The following is a 17,580-nucleotide window of genomic DNA, read 5'->3' as shown; positions in this document are numbered from 1 at the left end:
TAAAGACAGAGAGAGTTTGAGCAGATGCATCGACAAAAAGCCACACACAAGAATATAATTAAACAACTCATTGAATTCTGAGGTCAAGGGTCACTGTGTGAGTCACATGCTCGAAACCAGGAAATGAAGAGTTGTGATATGAATCCAGTGACTTCCCTCATCTTTACAGTAGAGCAGGAACAAAGCTTTGTGGATTTCAGTGAACCAACTTATCAAGGATGATAAGAAACCAAGTGGAAGACTTGTAAGTATGCCGACTGCTCTCTGCTACCTCTCTTTACTTTCACTACCAGCTGTTAGCCGGTCATAATGTAACACTGACTTTAGGAGTAACAACCTGATATAACCAAATCAAGATGGGTAACAGTCAGTGTTGGGACTAACGCGTTACAAAGTAACGCCGTTATTTTTGGCAGTAACTAGTACTCTAACGCATTACTTTTTAAATTCAGTAACTCAGTTACCGTTACTACATGGTGCGTTACTCCGTTACGTTTTTTTATATAGTAAACAGCCAGGTGAACAGAGATGAGAACTGTACTTAAGTACAGTACTTGAGTAAATGTACATATACTTCCTGTGTCACATGCGGAGACGGGCTGTGGGCGTGTTTGTGTTGTTTACTAACAAGACTATCATGGCGGCGGCGGAGCTCAAGTCTAGTTTCTCGACCTGGAGATATTCTCACTAGTTCACTTTTGTCGAGCACAAAGAAAATAACGTTTTAGTTAAATATAAGTTGTGTCCTGGCGGGTCAAAGAGCCTATCTACTGCCCAAACCAGTCATTCAAATCTCTTAAAACATCTGCAAAAACAACATGCTGGGACAGCCGACGCCACTCCACCTCCACCTGCACCTAAGCAACAGCGGCTGGATTTTAACCAAGGGACTGCTAGCCAGGGAAAAGTCGATAAAGCCATTGCACGGTATGTTGTGGAACACATGCAGGCTATTGCTACCAGGGCCGTATCCAGGATTTCCTAAATACCGAGGTCCAAACATGTTAGGAGGGTTCGGGGGATACCCCCGCGATTTTCATGATCTAGTTAGGTGCTTTTTAAGTCCTGTGGGGATAATATATTGATTTCAAACCATCTCAGTGGGCTGCAGTATAAATTATTTTTGAAAGTGTAATACATTAATCAGTTGACTGTTACTATTAATGATCTGGACATGCAGAAGGACCTGCACCCTCTCTTCCATCTTCATTACTCTCTCTGTCCTCTACTCTTTCTCTTTGTTCAATCTCTCCCTGTTGTTCACCTTTTGCTCCTCCTCACTTGTCTCCTCCTCACTTGTCTCTCCTGCCAGTGAATTAAAAGCAATTCAGCCATTTAGTTCATTTAACTTGTTTGTTTACATTTTTTTTTTTTTTAAATCTGTTTTGTTTGATTCTCAAAAGAGAACAAAGATGTAAGCAAATTGTGTTTTATTATGAAATCATAACTGCAATAGATGTATGTTGTTTTAAAATTATGCCTATTGTAAATGAAGACTATTGTTATAGATAAATAGATAGATAAATGGGGTTATTAAGCCTACATTCTTCTGTCCGACTGTACCTGCAGTTCCTCCCTGACTTCCATCACTTTCTCTCTCTCTCTTTCTCTCTGCCTGTCCTGTCTCTTCCTTACCAAAGCTGAGCTTCGACTGACATAGTCTTTTCATTACATCTAAGTCAGTGTAAAAAGAAAACAATACAATGTTATATCTCCAATGTTTTACTCAAATTGAAATGAAAAAAACCAAATTAAAACGTTTGTTAAAAAGGTAATCCTTCTGACATTGGATGAGTAATTAACTGTAGCTCTCTAGCTAGTTTATTCACGCAATTTAAATCAAAGTATAGCCTATAGCTGCAATATAAGTTAGTGTGCATATTGTCGGACATCCACTGACTAACGTAGAGCGTTCACACAGGATCTGCTGGTCATAATGTCCTGATGAACAGAAGCACAAGCAGCCCGCTGGACTCAGATCTCTAAATACCTCATCACTCCTCCGCCGCTCCAGTTCAAGTCCGGGCTGCGGTGGTTTGTTGATACATGTCGTCTTCTTCTGTTTGCTTAAATCGAGGCTACGTAGTTAGGCTACGTAGTTATGCAGCACCCCCATCGTCAGTAAATGGAAGTACTACAAAGAACCCCGTTTAGTGCAATTATTTCACAAGTTTTGTTATATACACAGCTCGACAAATATTACCGAGGTCCGGACCTCAATGGTAGATACGGCCATGATTGCTACAGTGGAGTCACCCGCTTTCAGGGAGCTAGTTAGCATGATACCATGTCCGGGCGGCACACGGCATATGAAACGGAAAACTTTTTCCAACTACCTGGAGAAAGAATATACAAAAATGTAAAGCCTATGTATAGCCGATGCTATCCAGATTGCATATAATGCATGTCAAGTTGATCAACAGATTGTATTATTCTCCAATGCAATAATAGTACTGAAATGAAGGCTATAAGGGCATTAATATAATGGGAGCCCTTTTTTAAGTAACTAAAACGTTACTTTTCACAGTAACGCATTACTTTTTGGTGTAAGTAATCAGTAAAGTAACTGAGTTACTTTTGAAATGAAGTAACTAGTAATGGTAACTAGTTACTGGTTTTCAGTAACTAGCACAACACTGGTAACAGTTAACATACACTTGAACTTCATGATGAATGAGAACTCATATTATGAAGTTTTAAAGATCTTGTACTCAAGATAATGTAGCTATTTAACAATGTATACATAATAATTTTCAAAAGGTTCGACATTCAAAAAATTACTTTGAATACTTTTAATTTTATTTATTGGGTTATTGGTTCCTACTTTTGGATAATTATCTCACGCTGCAGCTAGCTATTCTGCCAACTATTAAATTGCTCCAAAGGATCAAGAATATTATCTTCTGTTTCTGCACAGCAACTAGATTAGTTACGCAAGTGTTATTGAATTAAATGTGTAATATTTGATTTTGAAATCTACTGGAATTATGAAGGACCATTAATAGGAAGTAGACTCAACTTTATTGGCCAGGTTTGTGTACATAAATTAGGAAATTATTATTTATTTGTATTGCTCCTTAAAGAGCCGGTGACACGGTTTTCCCCCATCATCCAAACCCATCAATTTGAGTACATATTGTCCCCTTGAAAACCGTTACTGAACTGATTTTGGATATTTGTACTTTGATAACCATTAATCTGCCTTCAATGTTGACAATTTTCTGGATCTTCTCGCGGATTCTTCAAGTCCCGCCAAATGATGGGTGACGTCATTGTGGGCACAGCGCTCCAGCTGCATCCAGGATCACAGCATCTGCATGTAAACCTTTATATATATACAGTCAGATGTAAACGCACGACGGCGCACACAGCAGCAAGCTCAGACAGGTTAATGTTGAACGTGTCTGAGAGCTCATATGAGGCTGAAGGATCAGTTTATGTTGTATCTGTTAGAAGTTTAGGAATGAGGTGCGTCAATATGGGCGATCATATGGTCATGTAGCCAGTGGGACTGGGACTAAAAATCATCCCGGGACTCTCGACCGGCCCACTTCGGTAACGCTAGTAAATTGTCAACGGGGGGAGCGGGGGATGTAAAATACAAATATAATGTATAATGTCTGTGTCTTTGACATTAGCGCTGCTAGCCACCTGTGCCCTGTACTACGAAGCCAGTTCAACAGACCCTGGATATGTTTGAGTAACAAACAAACTAACAACAAACTAACAAACGAGATCTCGCTAAACGGTCCTACGACGCTGGTTATCAACTCCGTAAATCAAGCCAGGGTTTCTCTCTCCAGCTGAGAGCGCGTTCACGTCTAAGACACGCGTGGATCTGACTTTAATTACATTTGTCTCGAGTGTTTCGTCAACATAATGTGTTAAATAATACTTCTGCATCCAGTCTGTGACACTGTGAGTGTTGCACGGCCAGATGAGGCTGGAGAAGCTGACTCAGATAAGGAAATATATGATATATTATGATATTATATGATCGATGATCTGATTGATGATGTAATATGAATGATAAGTGCGACACGTCGGCGTCTTCTCTGCATACGGCAGTTTAAACTGTATTTTCTTTATCCTGTAATATGACTTGAGAGATTTAAACTCCGCACACTGAGTTAATCTCTTTTCTATAGACACCGGAGGCGGGCAGCGTCAGGTAAAAGAAGTTATTTAGCCTTCTCAAACCTGAGCCTCACGCGCCGCCTATGGGGGATGCAGTGTTGGGAAAGTTCACTTTCTACATGAACTAGTTCAGTTCACAGTTCACATATTTTAAAATGAACTAGTTCAGTTCATAGTTCATAATTCAAAATGTTGAACTAAAGTTCATGGTTTCAAAAATGAACTAATTTATAGTTTATAGTTCTTTTTTCAATACGTTGCTGCGAGCTATTATTTGTCTCCTGTACGATGTTAATGGGCCATTGCAATGTTTACAATATCCTCAGAGGGCCGTACAAGTTATTGACCTCTGCTTAAAAAAACTAAAATCACAGCCCATTCATTTCATTCTGTGCAAAGAAAAAGCAACCTCCTAATCCAGATATCTCACCATGACTCGCGTATGCATGCACGTGCAGGGTGTGGCGTGACCACCAACACAGAAAGATATGGACACAAGATGTGTGCAAATGTATTTAGTTTCCTATCCATGTGAACATGGTTTAAGTGGGGGGGACCTAACCTCCTCTAGAGGGGTCCGGGGGGCATGCTCCCCTGGGAAGATTTGTTTCACTTTGAGAGCAACATTAGGAGATCTATGGACACATCTCTCAACACCCAAACACAACTGTAAGCAGATTTTCTTTTAATGTATGGATATTTGACAAATCACTCCCCTTTCAAACTGTATTCTTCTTTATTAATAACTGTCATATAGTATTTTATACCTGTTTACTTTATTCTCTTATTTTTTTTATAACTTTAAAAATGATCATATAAAGATGTGCCTTTACCTCACTGGTTGTAGACAAAGCTTCTTATATTCGTTAGCATAGCTAGCTTACCAGATGCTAATGATAACAACACAGTTATTGACTGTCTGATCAGAATGACAGATGAGCAGATCGCCACTGGGCTTTCAACTAAAGACACAGACACGCAGAAACTGCGGCATGTGTATGGACTTATCGGTACTGCAATTTCTGAAGTGCTGGAGTGGCGTTCTGGTGCTCTCCGTCAGAACTGCACCCCTGTCAGTCAAGACATATACCACGTGATGACACGTTAGGCTCGTGTTGTGTTCAAGGACCCTGACCTTGGCCAGGAAAAACAGGCACTCGCTTGTTTAATTTTTTTGCGGTCTAGATTTCTTTCATTTTTTTATTTTTTGCGTGTGTTTATAAATTACCTCGAGGGCCGTACCAAATTGTCTCGCGGGCCGTATACGGACGGAGGCCGGAGGTTCCCCACCCCTGCCATAGAGTCTCACTCTGAGCGAGTGCTGCTGCAGCTGCTCTCGGCTTCGTCCATACTAATTCATTCATTCATTCATTCAATGCTCGCCGGTTCCGCGGTTCCACATTGTTTGTTGTGAGGAGTCTGATATATTTAGTATATTTATATTTTAGTGCGATAGCCAGGGGTGACAGGCGCGTACGCGTCACAGGCAGCTTGCTGTTGCCAGATTGGGTGGTTTTCCGCATTATTTTGAAGCCTGTTTACGGTGTGTTTTAACTGGGTTTTCGGCTGAAAGGCATATGAAATCTGGCACACTTTTGAACGCCGTTATAATACAGTGCTGAGAATGAACGCACTTTTGAACGCCGTTATACAGCGCTGAGAATGAACGCGTTCTCAATTACGTTCATCTAGCGGAAATACAGTACGTTCAGTTCACGTTCGCCCAAAATATGAACGCGTTCATGAACGATCGTTCATTGAACGCGTTCAGGTACATCACTGGGGGGATGTGCTAGTTACTTATCCGACCGGCCCACTTCGGTACCGGCCCATCGGGATTCGTCCCGATGGCCAGTCCGCCACTGCACCCAGCCCACGTAAACTGTCAACGGGGGGAGCCTCGCTGCGGGGAAACGGTGGACCTAGTGTCCCGATCGGAGTGGGAATAATAATAATAATCCGTGCATTTTATCCATTAATTTCCCCAACATTGTGGTAAAAAACCACACGTTTAATCCACGTTGGTGTACTACTACAACTACAAAAAGCATCGGTTTGTTTTCTCATCAGTAAATGCAGACCGGCTCAAACAAACGATTTTTAATCATCATCCTCACTCATCATTTAATGTATCATATGTTCGCCGAATTGACATGAAAGCACTAATAAATGTAGTTTCATCCACTTGAGTTTATAACCACAAAAATAATCGATTTGTTTTTATATCACATCCGACGGGAGGAAATTCAGCAGCTCTCACTCCCGATTTGTAATCCTAATGTAATCATCATCTTCACCACGATCATTTATGTTTATGTCGCCGAATTGACATGAAAGCACTGACAAATATGAATATAGTCAACTTCATTAAAACGTTATTAACGTGCCTAAACTCAGTAATTCACCATTTCTACGCATGACACAACACACTTTAGAGGCTTCTCAATACTCAAATTTCCCCTCCTCGACTCCTCGACTCCTCGGTCCTCCGGTAGTGACCCGGAAATGAATTTCAGCGCGCCATTTTGAAGGACGTCTCATTTCTCTAAATGCACACCGAGGACCGAGGATCGAGCGTCGAGGAGGCTCTCTGGAGGAGCTATAACCGAGGATACACTGATGGTTCCTCCACGGCTCCTCCGCGGATGCATTTCCGGGAACGGTGGAGGCGTGACACACGGCCGGACTTATCTCAGCCAATGACAGCTCTGCATGCATCCCCTGGATATTATTTTAGAAACTGCTCTCATCGCAACGCGATGTTTACAGTGAGAACAGCTGTGAGGTCCTGCAGAAAGCAGAGCAGTGTGTAAAATAAATATCACTCAGTATAACAGACCTACTCTCTTTATTTGCTTTAGTTTAGTAGATATATACAAACAAAGAGTCGATATTTTTCTAAGAACATTTAGTGCTTCACATACTAAAATACACAACGGCTGTAGCCTGATTATGCTTTAGGAGCTTAGGTGTGTGTGGTACAGTGTGTAGGTGTGTGTGTGTGTGTGTGTGTGTGTGTGTGTGTGTGTGTGTGTGTGTGTGTGTGTGTGTGTGTGTGTGTGTGTGTGTGGTACAGTGTGTAGGTATGTCCTGTACAGTGTGTAGGTGTGTGTGTGGTACAATGTGTGCGCAGATGCGGCGGACAGACAGGTCTCAGTTGGTTTGGTGTCCTCTGCTTACTTTTAATACTTGCAAATACAACTTTTGGCCCGTAATTTCAATTCCCCATTTCAGTCTCTGATTGTGTTACGTTATTATGAGAGTGCTCTCATACTTTAAATTGCATATATTTATATAAATATATTTGTGTGTGTGTCCGCATCTGTAGCCTGTTATTGTCTCATTATACCGCACTCTCAATGAATTCAAGGTAAATATGTGGGGGAACAATGTTCAGCTGATCTAACAGAGATTATAAAATATGACAAAACACTCGACAGCTGATGCAGCTGTTGCCACGTAATAATGAACGGACGTCGCTTTAATATGACCGCTCAGAGGAGAGGAGTTCTCATTTCTTTAAACGTCTGCTGCTTCCCCTCCTCTTTCCCCGGTTCCCCTCCTCGGTCCTCCGCTCGCATCTCCTGTGGGCGGGACTAAGTCTCGAGGAGGGGAGTCGAGGAGGGGAGTCGAGGAGGGGAAATTTGAGTATTGAGAAGCCTCTTATGTCCGTGTTTGGCTCTCGAAGCGTTCCCGCATTGACGTCACTTCCGGCTTCCCCCAAAACTTCAAAATGAGTGAAGGAATTTCCCCGCGATGTTCGAAATGATTGATATTTAACGGAACGGTATCGCTTTTTCTTTTTTAAACTGACGGTTCGAGATTACTAGTAGCCCAATATTTCATTGCACAACAGTTGTTGGGATGGTGTCACAGGCTCTTTAAGTACGTTCAAAGAAATACATATGAACAATGACCAACACCGCACAAGACAAACTGATAAGTCAATTGTAAAAATGTTGAAATGTGTCGGTGACATCCCAGAACAGAAGAGTCACCAGAGGATCACCTCAGGGGTTGATGGTCTCTTGTAGTTGTAATGTCCTTTAGGCCTGTCCAGTGTCCACACCCAGGTTCATTAGCTAAATACATCAAAAGGATCCTGTCATCCTGTTTCCAACACTTGAGTTATTTATTTCTGTTTTGTTTCATTGTGTTTCCTTCTACTCCATCCTGCTACACTCCGTTTGTGCTGTCACTGTTTCTCCAGGCTCTCCACAGTGCAGGATTGTCAAAATGGAATCTCTATGGAGATCTTCCTGCATCTTTCACTCATACCAGCAGTAAGTTGTCAATCTATTTAGCCCCAAATATCAAGATGTTTGCTTTATTTCTCCAGAGAGGGTGACATACTAATACACTTTCCATAGCTTACTACCAATCCAATGATTTATTTTGTCTTTTTTTTCGGGTGGCCGTCTTGTGAGAAACATGTAACCATGAAAAATCATATCACAAATATGGAGATACAGGATTTCACAGGATGAGAACAGAGATCTTGTAGTACATAGCAATTCCATATGCATTTTGCTTTTACAATTAAAGAGTTGGCCTTGTTATGCGTTCACCATATAAACAAATGGAGAATTTCTAGGAAACCAGAATAACCAAATTAAATAGTGAAATCTTTAGTACCATTACTACATCCAATGAATAAGCAGATACTTAAGCATATTGTTCAAAACCAAAGTGTATAATGTATTGATTTCTTGTCTTCTAGGTGTTGATTGCAGGGGTGCTGTCATTCCTCCAGAAGAGGGCCCACAGACTGGCCATCGATCACAGACTGCCCTTTCTGGGGGGACGTTTTGCTATTGTGGTGTAAGTCAACAACAACAACAACTAGGATGAAAATAAGTTAGAAGCAATGTTTCAATATCACAACTAAAGTATTTAACATATAGCACCATGGATGTTATAGGCAACAGAGTTATTTAACATGTACCCATATTTTTTAGACACTAAACAGGTTAATTTAAGCAGCCAAATCAGCAATATTAATTTGTGTTTCTGTCACTATTGTGTCCTAGGCCTTTGGATACTATAGGAAGCCTGAGCAATCGTTGGTCCTATGGGTTTGCATTTGGTGCCGTGTCCTCAAGCGTCATGCTACTCTTCTCTGAAAGTTACATCCCTTTCAGTGTGCCTTCCTGGGCCCGAGGTACTCCCACTGTTTGATATTTTTATCCAGGCTTAATTTTAAACCTATTTACTTTGCTACTAAAGGAAATAAAGATTTTCTAGGTGTTGACCCCAGAAAACTATTGGAAGAGTTGCTGCCCAGCAGTCTCTACCATTCAAGTACAATGCCTAACCTTACCCATCCTAAATCTTCACAGCTTTGAGGTAACCATCAAGACACAACTTTAAAAAATGACGTTGATTGATGTGATGTTTTCTGATTCTTCTCCTCAGCTATAGTGTATCTGGTTGGAGCTTTAGAGGTGGGCCTGGTCTATTTTCCTTTCTTTGCCTGTCTATCCACACCGTTCAGAACAACTGGTGCAGTGCTGGGAATACTCTACTCTCTGTCCTGGTAAATATCTATATGTCTCAAAATCGGGATTAATACAGCAAAGTGTTTCTTTCACTGGTATGTTTTTTATGTTACTCAACATTGTAAAAGCATCCAACAAGTTGGCCTGTTAGACAAATTAATGATGTCATAAGCATGTAATCATGTCTTGATGCTTGGTTTTTAGGATAATGGTCACACTCTGGGATACATTCACCTGTCCAGATGGCATGGTAAGTGAGTACTACATCCATTATAAAAGCTATGTTGCAGTCTGGCTTTCACCAAGGATCCAGTCCCTTCCCAAATCTAAAGAAATACGGCTGTACAAAACAGTGTTTCCTGTTGGTTTGTTGAAATAACTCACTTTTTGTGTGTGGTTTTAAAGATCTTGGGTAAATACCAGAAGTTAATTATCCAGTGGCCCTGCATCCTTTCCCTCATCTTCCTCTTGGGACGATTCGTCAACATACTAGTAAAAGCAGTTCGTATACACCTGCAAGTGGAACAGGTCAGTATCCCTCATGAATAAAACCTTTGATCTTATTTTTGCTGTGTATTTTCCATAAGCCAATAGTAATCTACAGCTTATGTGATTTTATTGTCACATTTATTAAAATAATGGTATATAATTGTATTCTATGCTGTATTTTATTCTCCTTCACAGTTATGTCTGCAGTGATTATCAGTTTTTTCCTGAACATTATGTATAATAAACTCTGTGTGACATACTCTGAATCTGTTGCCAGGGCACTGAGGAGCTGACTGAGCAACACCAGGTGCAACATGTTAAAAGACTGTTGTGCAAAACACCTGTTCACAGGTAGAACACACATTCACGCACACCTGCACTACTGTCAAGCGGACCCTGAACAAATGGGATTTACTAGTTCTGCTGTTTGAACCAGTTTTCCACAAAAAAAAAACGAGATCTCGGAAATGTCAACCGTTTTCAAAAATACTTTTTACACATTTTTTTAAATGTCAGCTTCTCACTATTCAACATTTCAATAACATACTAGTCTCTCTTTTGCAGTAAGCCTCTCAGCTGGTTCCAGAGAAGAGTGTATGAGTGGGACCCTTACTTCAAGTTCCCCAACAGGATCATCGGCACCATCATTATATCTCTTATAGGCCTATACATGGTACAGCAGGACAGCTCTCATGTTTGATTATGGAAAACAACTTCTCTCATCTACAAACTTTGTTATGGAAACACAAAGCACCTCATCTGTGCATCCGCTTAATTTTTCTCTAGATGACCCTGGCAGACTACAGTGTCAGTGATTTGGCTTTTGACCAAGTTGGCAGGTGGAAGGATACACTTAAACACCTGGTTATTTCTTGTAATGACACTGAAGCTCAAGGATTCATGATAACACAGCTGGAAGAGTTCATTGACGTGTCTAGGAGTGAGTTATTCAACTGTTATTAATGCCATATATGGGTACATTTACACTAAATATGCATTACTTTCTTACTTCTTCATAGTTCTGGTTTAAGAAAAGGCAAAAAAAAACAGCTCCACATTGGTATACTGTGGCCTGATCAATTAAATAGAGTAAAGTTGTTGTTATTTCTTTCATTCCAGAGGCTTGGTTGGCCACCAACATCTTTGCTAGTCTCAACTCTGTAGCCTACTGTCTCCATGTCTTGGCATGTTACAGGTAAGAGACCTAAAAAAAACCGAAATATGAACATTTATTTTAAGTTATGATAAACAATAATTGACATGATTCATCATAGGAAACACTTGAAGAGGCTGTGGAAAGGGCAGAAGGGTTTTCTTCCTGAAAAGTTTCACAACCCTAGCTCTGCTGTCAGCGTCGTAAGTAACACACACACACAAGTTTGACATTGGCTGTTAATCTGTTTCAGGTCACAATGTGAATGTGCTATATCGACACATTTTTCTGTTTCAATTTGTTTACAGGCTTCCATTGCAAGATACTCTGGTTGGCAAATAGCATTTACACTGTGGGGTAACTTTTTCACCTCATCACTAAATGCTTTCAAAACAAAATCAACAGCAATTACATAGGCTATTTTGATGTACGACTGAACCCAAAATGAAAACCTACTTCCCAGCAAAGCCTTAGACAACCTATAAACCTGATAAAACAACAGTAGCGTGTAACAATAACAGTCCTTTATGAGCTTAATAAGAACATAATCAACATGTGTGTGAAGAGATTATGTGAAATATTTGAATGTCTCATTCGTATTTTCTCTCCAGGCTACGTGATTGTCCATTTTGTCCACTTCCTGTTTGCTCTGCTTTTGGTCTATGGGCTGATTCTTCCTATAATGCACGGAAGAGCACTGAGCATGCTCCACAACCTGGGAATTATAGTGTAAGGCATGTTTTCCCTATGGTTGTGGATATGTGATGGCTTTTGAATGGACACAATGGTTGATTGATTTTTCGTGTGTCCTTCAGTCTGACCATGAGTCTGGTCATCTCCCTGGTCATTCTCCAGGTAGTTCTGGTTCAGATCTTCTTCCTTCAGGACAAAATGTCTCCAACTGATAAACAAAAACCTCTAGCTATCAATAACAGGTGAGTATATTTTAATATAAGAACATAAAGTCTTTTATTTGCCAGAAAACCCTGGCTGTTAGAAATTAGCATTTAAGGACTTATATTTTTGGCATACTTCAAAAGTAAATCTGTAGCTTGAAGTTCCAGTTTCTCTACCCCCTCTTCAGAAAGGCGTTCCATTGCTTCAACTACTTCTTCTTTTTCTACAACGTGGTGATGGGGATCGGTAACTGCATTATGAGGTTGCTGTGCAGCATTGTGGTGGGAACATGGCTGGTGTCCCGCATAGACCGAACCATTATGCAGAGAGGATATGAAACCATGGATCCCGGTAAGCTTAAGTTCAACAGAGATACGTGTGTGAGACAAAAGTACAATATTAGTTTAAGTTTATTTTTTTACAATAAAACATCACAGCTAAAGTTCTATTTGTTTATACACTATAGGTGAGAACCACAACTGTAACTTTATCATTACTTGGGAGTGGGGTTTATTTATTTCAGTAGATGGTAGAATTTCACAAAGCATATTGTTTATCTCTCATTATGGTGTGTAGAGATGACAGTATTTCTTGCATGTTTCAGGCTATGCTACTTGGATTGGGATGATCTTTGCTGACCACTATCATAACAATCCAGTCATGGTGTGTTTCTGCCAGCTGCTGGTCTCCAACACATGGGAGAGACACACTGCGTCTGCATACTCCACATTCAGCAACGTGCAATCAGGTCAGTAGTGTGAGCGTGTAGTTCTTGTATAAACAAGTATATTATATATAAACCACTGTCTCCATCTGTCTGAAAACTAGAATGCAACAAGTGACTTGTTACGCCCAGACCTAGGGGAACCTAGGCGCAGCATAAAATGCACTCTCCCCACTCCCAAGAACACGGACGCCAAACACAACCTTTTCGACTAGTTTTGCATACAACAGGTCTTTTAACTCCTGGTTTTGTAGGCACAAACACATCATAGTACTGTGCAATTAACACTCAATCTGCTACTGTGCAGTTATCTAGTATCTCAATGGAAGGTTCCCGAGTAAACAATTGTAATTGACTCTGAATTGTGAATTTCAAAACAGACAAACTGTCAACCAGAAACATAGAATGTACGAGAATAGGAAATAGCTATGCTTACCCGACCCGATGACAAGAACAGAAAGACCGGATGAACGAGCCCCCAATTATGTTACGCCCAGACCTAGGGGAACCTAGGCGCAGCATAAGATGCACTCTCCCCACTTTTCCCACTCCCAAGAACACGGACGCCAAAACAGAGAAAGCGTTTGGTAAATGTATTTACCCAAAATTATTACACACCGGAGTAGCAAAACCACAAAACAAAGAAAGCTTTTAACACAAAATCTTACCTATCAAATGAGAAAAATAAACGTACAAAAATCTTACCTACTCTAATGCAAAAAACAGGAGAAAACGAATTATCCAGAAGGGAAAAAAAGAAAGGCTTTTGCACAGTTAAATATCCTCTCTTCTTCAGGTGGACCAATCAGCAGGTTGAAGGTAGCTAATCAGCTTAACAGGCACCACCTGTTGCACACACACGCACACGCACGCACACACACACACACACGAGGGAAAAATGTCCACACACATGACCTAACGACCCAGGGTCGTAACAAACTAAACTATGTTCTTCAAATTACCTTTAAAATTCACTGTTTTTGTGTGCACATATTCACATGTTTTAGCAATATTAATATTTTTCCGTTTTGTTTCATTACTTTCATTACCGTTTTGTTTCATTACTTCATTACTTAATTTCCTTCTTCTTTCCAGTTCATTAACTTTTCATTATTTTTTTCTAGAATCCCCTGTGAACAGCCGGGCCAGGAGGCGTTGGATATTGTTTTATACCTTACTGAGGAACCCTCATTTAATTCTGCTAAGAAAACACCACCTCTGTTCATCTTCATCAGTGCACACATCATCATCTCCACACTCAGACATGGTGGTGCAGGCTTGCGTCATGGCTTCTCAATCAAAGAGCTGCCAAGCAGAGTCACAGTCACCACCAGTGGTCATAGTCACACCAACAGAGGACTGATGAAGGAACAATTCTATAGATTAGTATGATATTAAAAAAAATTCACATGTATCAGCAGGGTTGCCAACTCTCACGCATCTGACGTGTGACACACGCTTTCACTCTCAATCTCACGCTCTCACGCTGCCCAAACTATTCTCACACCAAAAACAAGATGAACCGGCGATCGTTTTTGGTTGGTTATTTACAATGTTGAGTTGACAGCTGCTCAAGCTGTCGATCCGCTCCCTCCCCGCCCCCACCACTCTTAACATTAACAGACAGCAGAGCAGTGGGAGACGGTTGGTCAAGCCCCAACCCGTATTGCGCATGAGCAGATCTAAGATCCAGTAGAAATGATAACAAGTAAAAGTCTGCTGCTTATTGTTCTACTAGGCCAAAAATAGAGTCAAAGAGTATATGAGAGTGAGAGTTCATTAATATATTTGACAGTTTGGAGTAAGTCTGTAGATTTGTTTGTGTGTGTGTGTGTTTCATGTAGGCCGATAGGCCTCTCACGGTAATTAATTTTGTTGGATACATTTTCCCGGAAATTATTGCGATAAACGATAATATTGTCGGCACCGTTGTATGACCATTTTAGACCACTGACCTAATGATAATATATAATAATAATTCAAGTACATCCTTTCAAACTGCTAGTCACATCCTCATGTAAATGGAAATGTATCAAGGTCAGAAAAGTCATGGAGTTCATTTTTATTTATCCTACGATAAGTCAATTAATTGCTTATCGCGACAGGCCTATGCACACAATAAAACAGTGGAAACAAACATGTGTTTGACTTTCATTAGTGAATGAAACTTTGTTCCCTTTATAGTCTGTGTCCAATATTGTGTATTCGTATATATATCCTATATATATGCTAAGGTCCCGCTACTGACAGGATAGCAGTCATTTAGTGCGCATACAGTATGTGTAATTAAACCCATGATATCAAAATCTCACTCCAGCCAGGTACCCAAAGTTGGCAACCCTGGTATCAGTCAAACAATGTTGTTTATATCATTTTAAATTAAGATAAATTTAATGGTGGATCCACAAGTTGTAGAAGTAATTCTGTGGTGTTTTCAAATGGTCATTTTCAAAAGCTTTCGTTTAGAAAGCATGTTAATTGTGTTAATATTACTAAATTAGATTAGGTCAACTTTTCTATCAGCACAGAAGGAGTCTTCATTCTTAAGGATTTACTCATGTTGGATTTATCGAAAACCTATACAGAGATTGAGTGTTTTTAAGTGAAGCTCAGCTTTGAACTGCTGTACAGTATTTCTGTCTAATATTTGTGTTAATATCCTAATAACGTACACTATATTTATATTATAATATAATATTACCAAGTGTCATACGAAATGGTTTAAAATGTTTTTGTATAGCCTCTGTAGCCTACTGTATACTGATTCTGTGGTTGTAAATATTTGGTTACTGTACAAACAAAAGTTTTGAGTTGGAAATAAAAAACTAATTGTGAACCATGCATGTTGATGATGATTAAAGTACTTTAATTTATGTTTAGAAACATTCAGGTTGCTACCTTTAATGTTGAATTCACTGTCCTAACATTGAATCCTAAGATTTCCCACGGTACTTAAAAGCAGCATACTTTCTAAATTTAGCCAGAGCCCTAGATATACTAATTATTGTTCAAACCTATGGTTCAAACAGATATATCAATTGTTCATCCACTGTTGTGGTAACATTATACTCATGTTAGCATGGGTAGCATGATCATGTTAAGACTTAACATGATCATGCTACCCATGCTAACATGAACACAAGCGTTTCCCTCCAAAAATGTAAAACGTATCTAAGTAATAGGCTACCAAGCTTTCCGTTGTCACCCTGCCTCTCCAAAAGCAAAACTGTCAATAAAAAGTATGCAATAATGCAATTACAGCTGAAAAAGTACTTGGGTGTGTGTGTTTTTTTATATATATATATATATTTACCATTCAATAACGCAATCGCTGCTGTCTGTCTGTCGAATAGAAGAACATGACAGCGCAGCGTAACTATACTACGGACGTGACTGCTCTGGCAGTGACATCCATAGATATATATATAAACACTAGATGGCTCATGGGAGATTTTCCAGCGTAGCTGACTGGCCGCCATCTTGCTACAGTCAACAGTTACTCTGATTCGCGTTATGGTAGCTGTTGTAAGGTGAGTGATCTGCACAAAAATACTCTTAACTCGCTGAAATCTTGACTGATTTACAAACGGTTTGGTTTATTATAAACATTATTAGCATGGCTATGATACAGGATGCTTGGACATGTTGAAATTGCAGCTTTTCTTTGTGTATGTGTTTGTATTTATTAGCTGGCTAATAACAAGAGGCTGTCAGTGAGACCTAGTATTACAAAGTTCACCCAGCAACTTTACACCAGTGGGAGAGGCAGCACTGCTCTTTCTTTTCAACATAACTTAAGTTACACATGGTTTCTTCCAAGTGGTTTGGCTTGTTAAAAACATCTTGCATTATGATACAGGAATTTGCTGGCTTTGTGTTTACAGAAGTACCTGACTATGCCGGACTTTTGTGCAGCCTACGGATGCTCCAATCGCCGCTGTCTGCAAACAAGAACCCGTGGGATCACCACATATGTTTATGTTTGCTCAGTCTAATAAACCCATAACATGGTTGTGAAAGAATACCAAAGCTGAGGCTGGATGATGATTGATTGTTAGTGTGCCATGTGTCACCGTGTGTCTTATTGGTTTTGTGTTATACTGTATTTTATTTTATTGTGTGCAAGACACATTTAAAACAAATAACCTTGAACCTTGAAGCCCCATCTCTCCCCACCTGCTCCTGCTTCCTACATCCCCTCCACACCACACCAAGTTGTTCTTCTTAATAATAATAATAATACATTTATGTTGGGGGGCCGCCTTTCATAACACCCAAGGACACCTTACAGGGGCATAGGGGAAATATAGGGAACAATTTAAACAGTGGATTTTGTGATATATCAGCCGGGGTGAGTCAAGACAAACCACAAATGGACTACAGAAGGACATATGGTACAGTTTATATTATTCTTGGTCTTTTTTCAATAACATATTTCAAAGGTTCTGGATTTGTTTACAAATCTAGAAACTAAATACAAAACTAGGATGATATGAAGATCTCATGTAAAAAATAATTGTGATAAATTAGACAGAACTGGCCTGTCTGTGAGCACATTTTATGTTGGTTTGGTTCTTCTGATAAAGGTGTGAATATCTAAATAATATACCAACATATGCTATTGTCATTAGTTGTGTCCCTGTTCTTCAAGCTAAGGCATTGCTCAATTAACAACTCTTGGT

General features: G+C 39.9%; 1 protein-coding gene across 1 annotated transcript; it reads left to right on the top strand.

Moving 5' to 3' along the window:
• Window positions 1-7: 7 nt before the first annotated feature.
• stra6l (STRA6-like) lies at window positions 8-16,132 on the top strand. Its single transcript, XM_034092380.2, has 18 exons — window positions 8-244; window positions 8,348-8,420; window positions 8,858-8,958; window positions 9,168-9,298; window positions 9,553-9,673; window positions 9,840-9,885; window positions 10,041-10,163; window positions 10,402-10,475; window positions 10,689-10,797; window positions 10,911-11,064; window positions 11,244-11,319; window positions 11,399-11,480; window positions 11,586-11,634; window positions 11,889-12,006; window positions 12,093-12,212; window positions 12,362-12,525; window positions 12,779-12,922; window positions 14,023-16,132. Exons 1-18 carry the CDS (start codon window positions 219-221, stop codon window positions 14,259-14,261), a joined length of 1,950 nt encoding a protein of 649 aa, XP_033948271.1. The 5' UTR covers window positions 8-218; the 3' UTR covers window positions 14,262-16,132.
• The last annotated feature ends 1,448 nt before the right edge of the window (window positions 16,133-17,580 follow it).

Source organism: Pseudochaenichthys georgianus, chromosome 1, assembly GCF_902827115.2.
Source record: "Pseudochaenichthys georgianus chromosome 1, fPseGeo1.2, whole genome shotgun sequence".
Lineage (NCBI taxonomy): Eukaryota > Metazoa > Chordata > Actinopteri > Perciformes > Channichthyidae > Pseudochaenichthys > Pseudochaenichthys georgianus.
This window is presented reverse-complemented; position numbering and strand designations above follow the sequence as displayed.

What these genes read in the sequence shown, in the direction of transcription:
- stra6l (XM_034092380.2), top strand. Translation starts at nt 219, where the DNA reads ATGATAAGAAACCAAGTGGAAGACTT. An exon ending in TGTGCCTTCCTGGGCCCGAG is followed by an intron (nt 9,299 to 9,552) that starts GTACTCCCACTG and finishes TCTTCTCCTCAG; the next exon opens with CTATAGTGTATCTGGTTGGA. An exon ending in CTAGCTCTGCTGTCAGCGTC is followed by an intron (nt 11,481 to 11,585) that starts GTAAGTAACACA and finishes ATTTGTTTACAG; the next exon opens with GCTTCCATTGCAAGATACTC.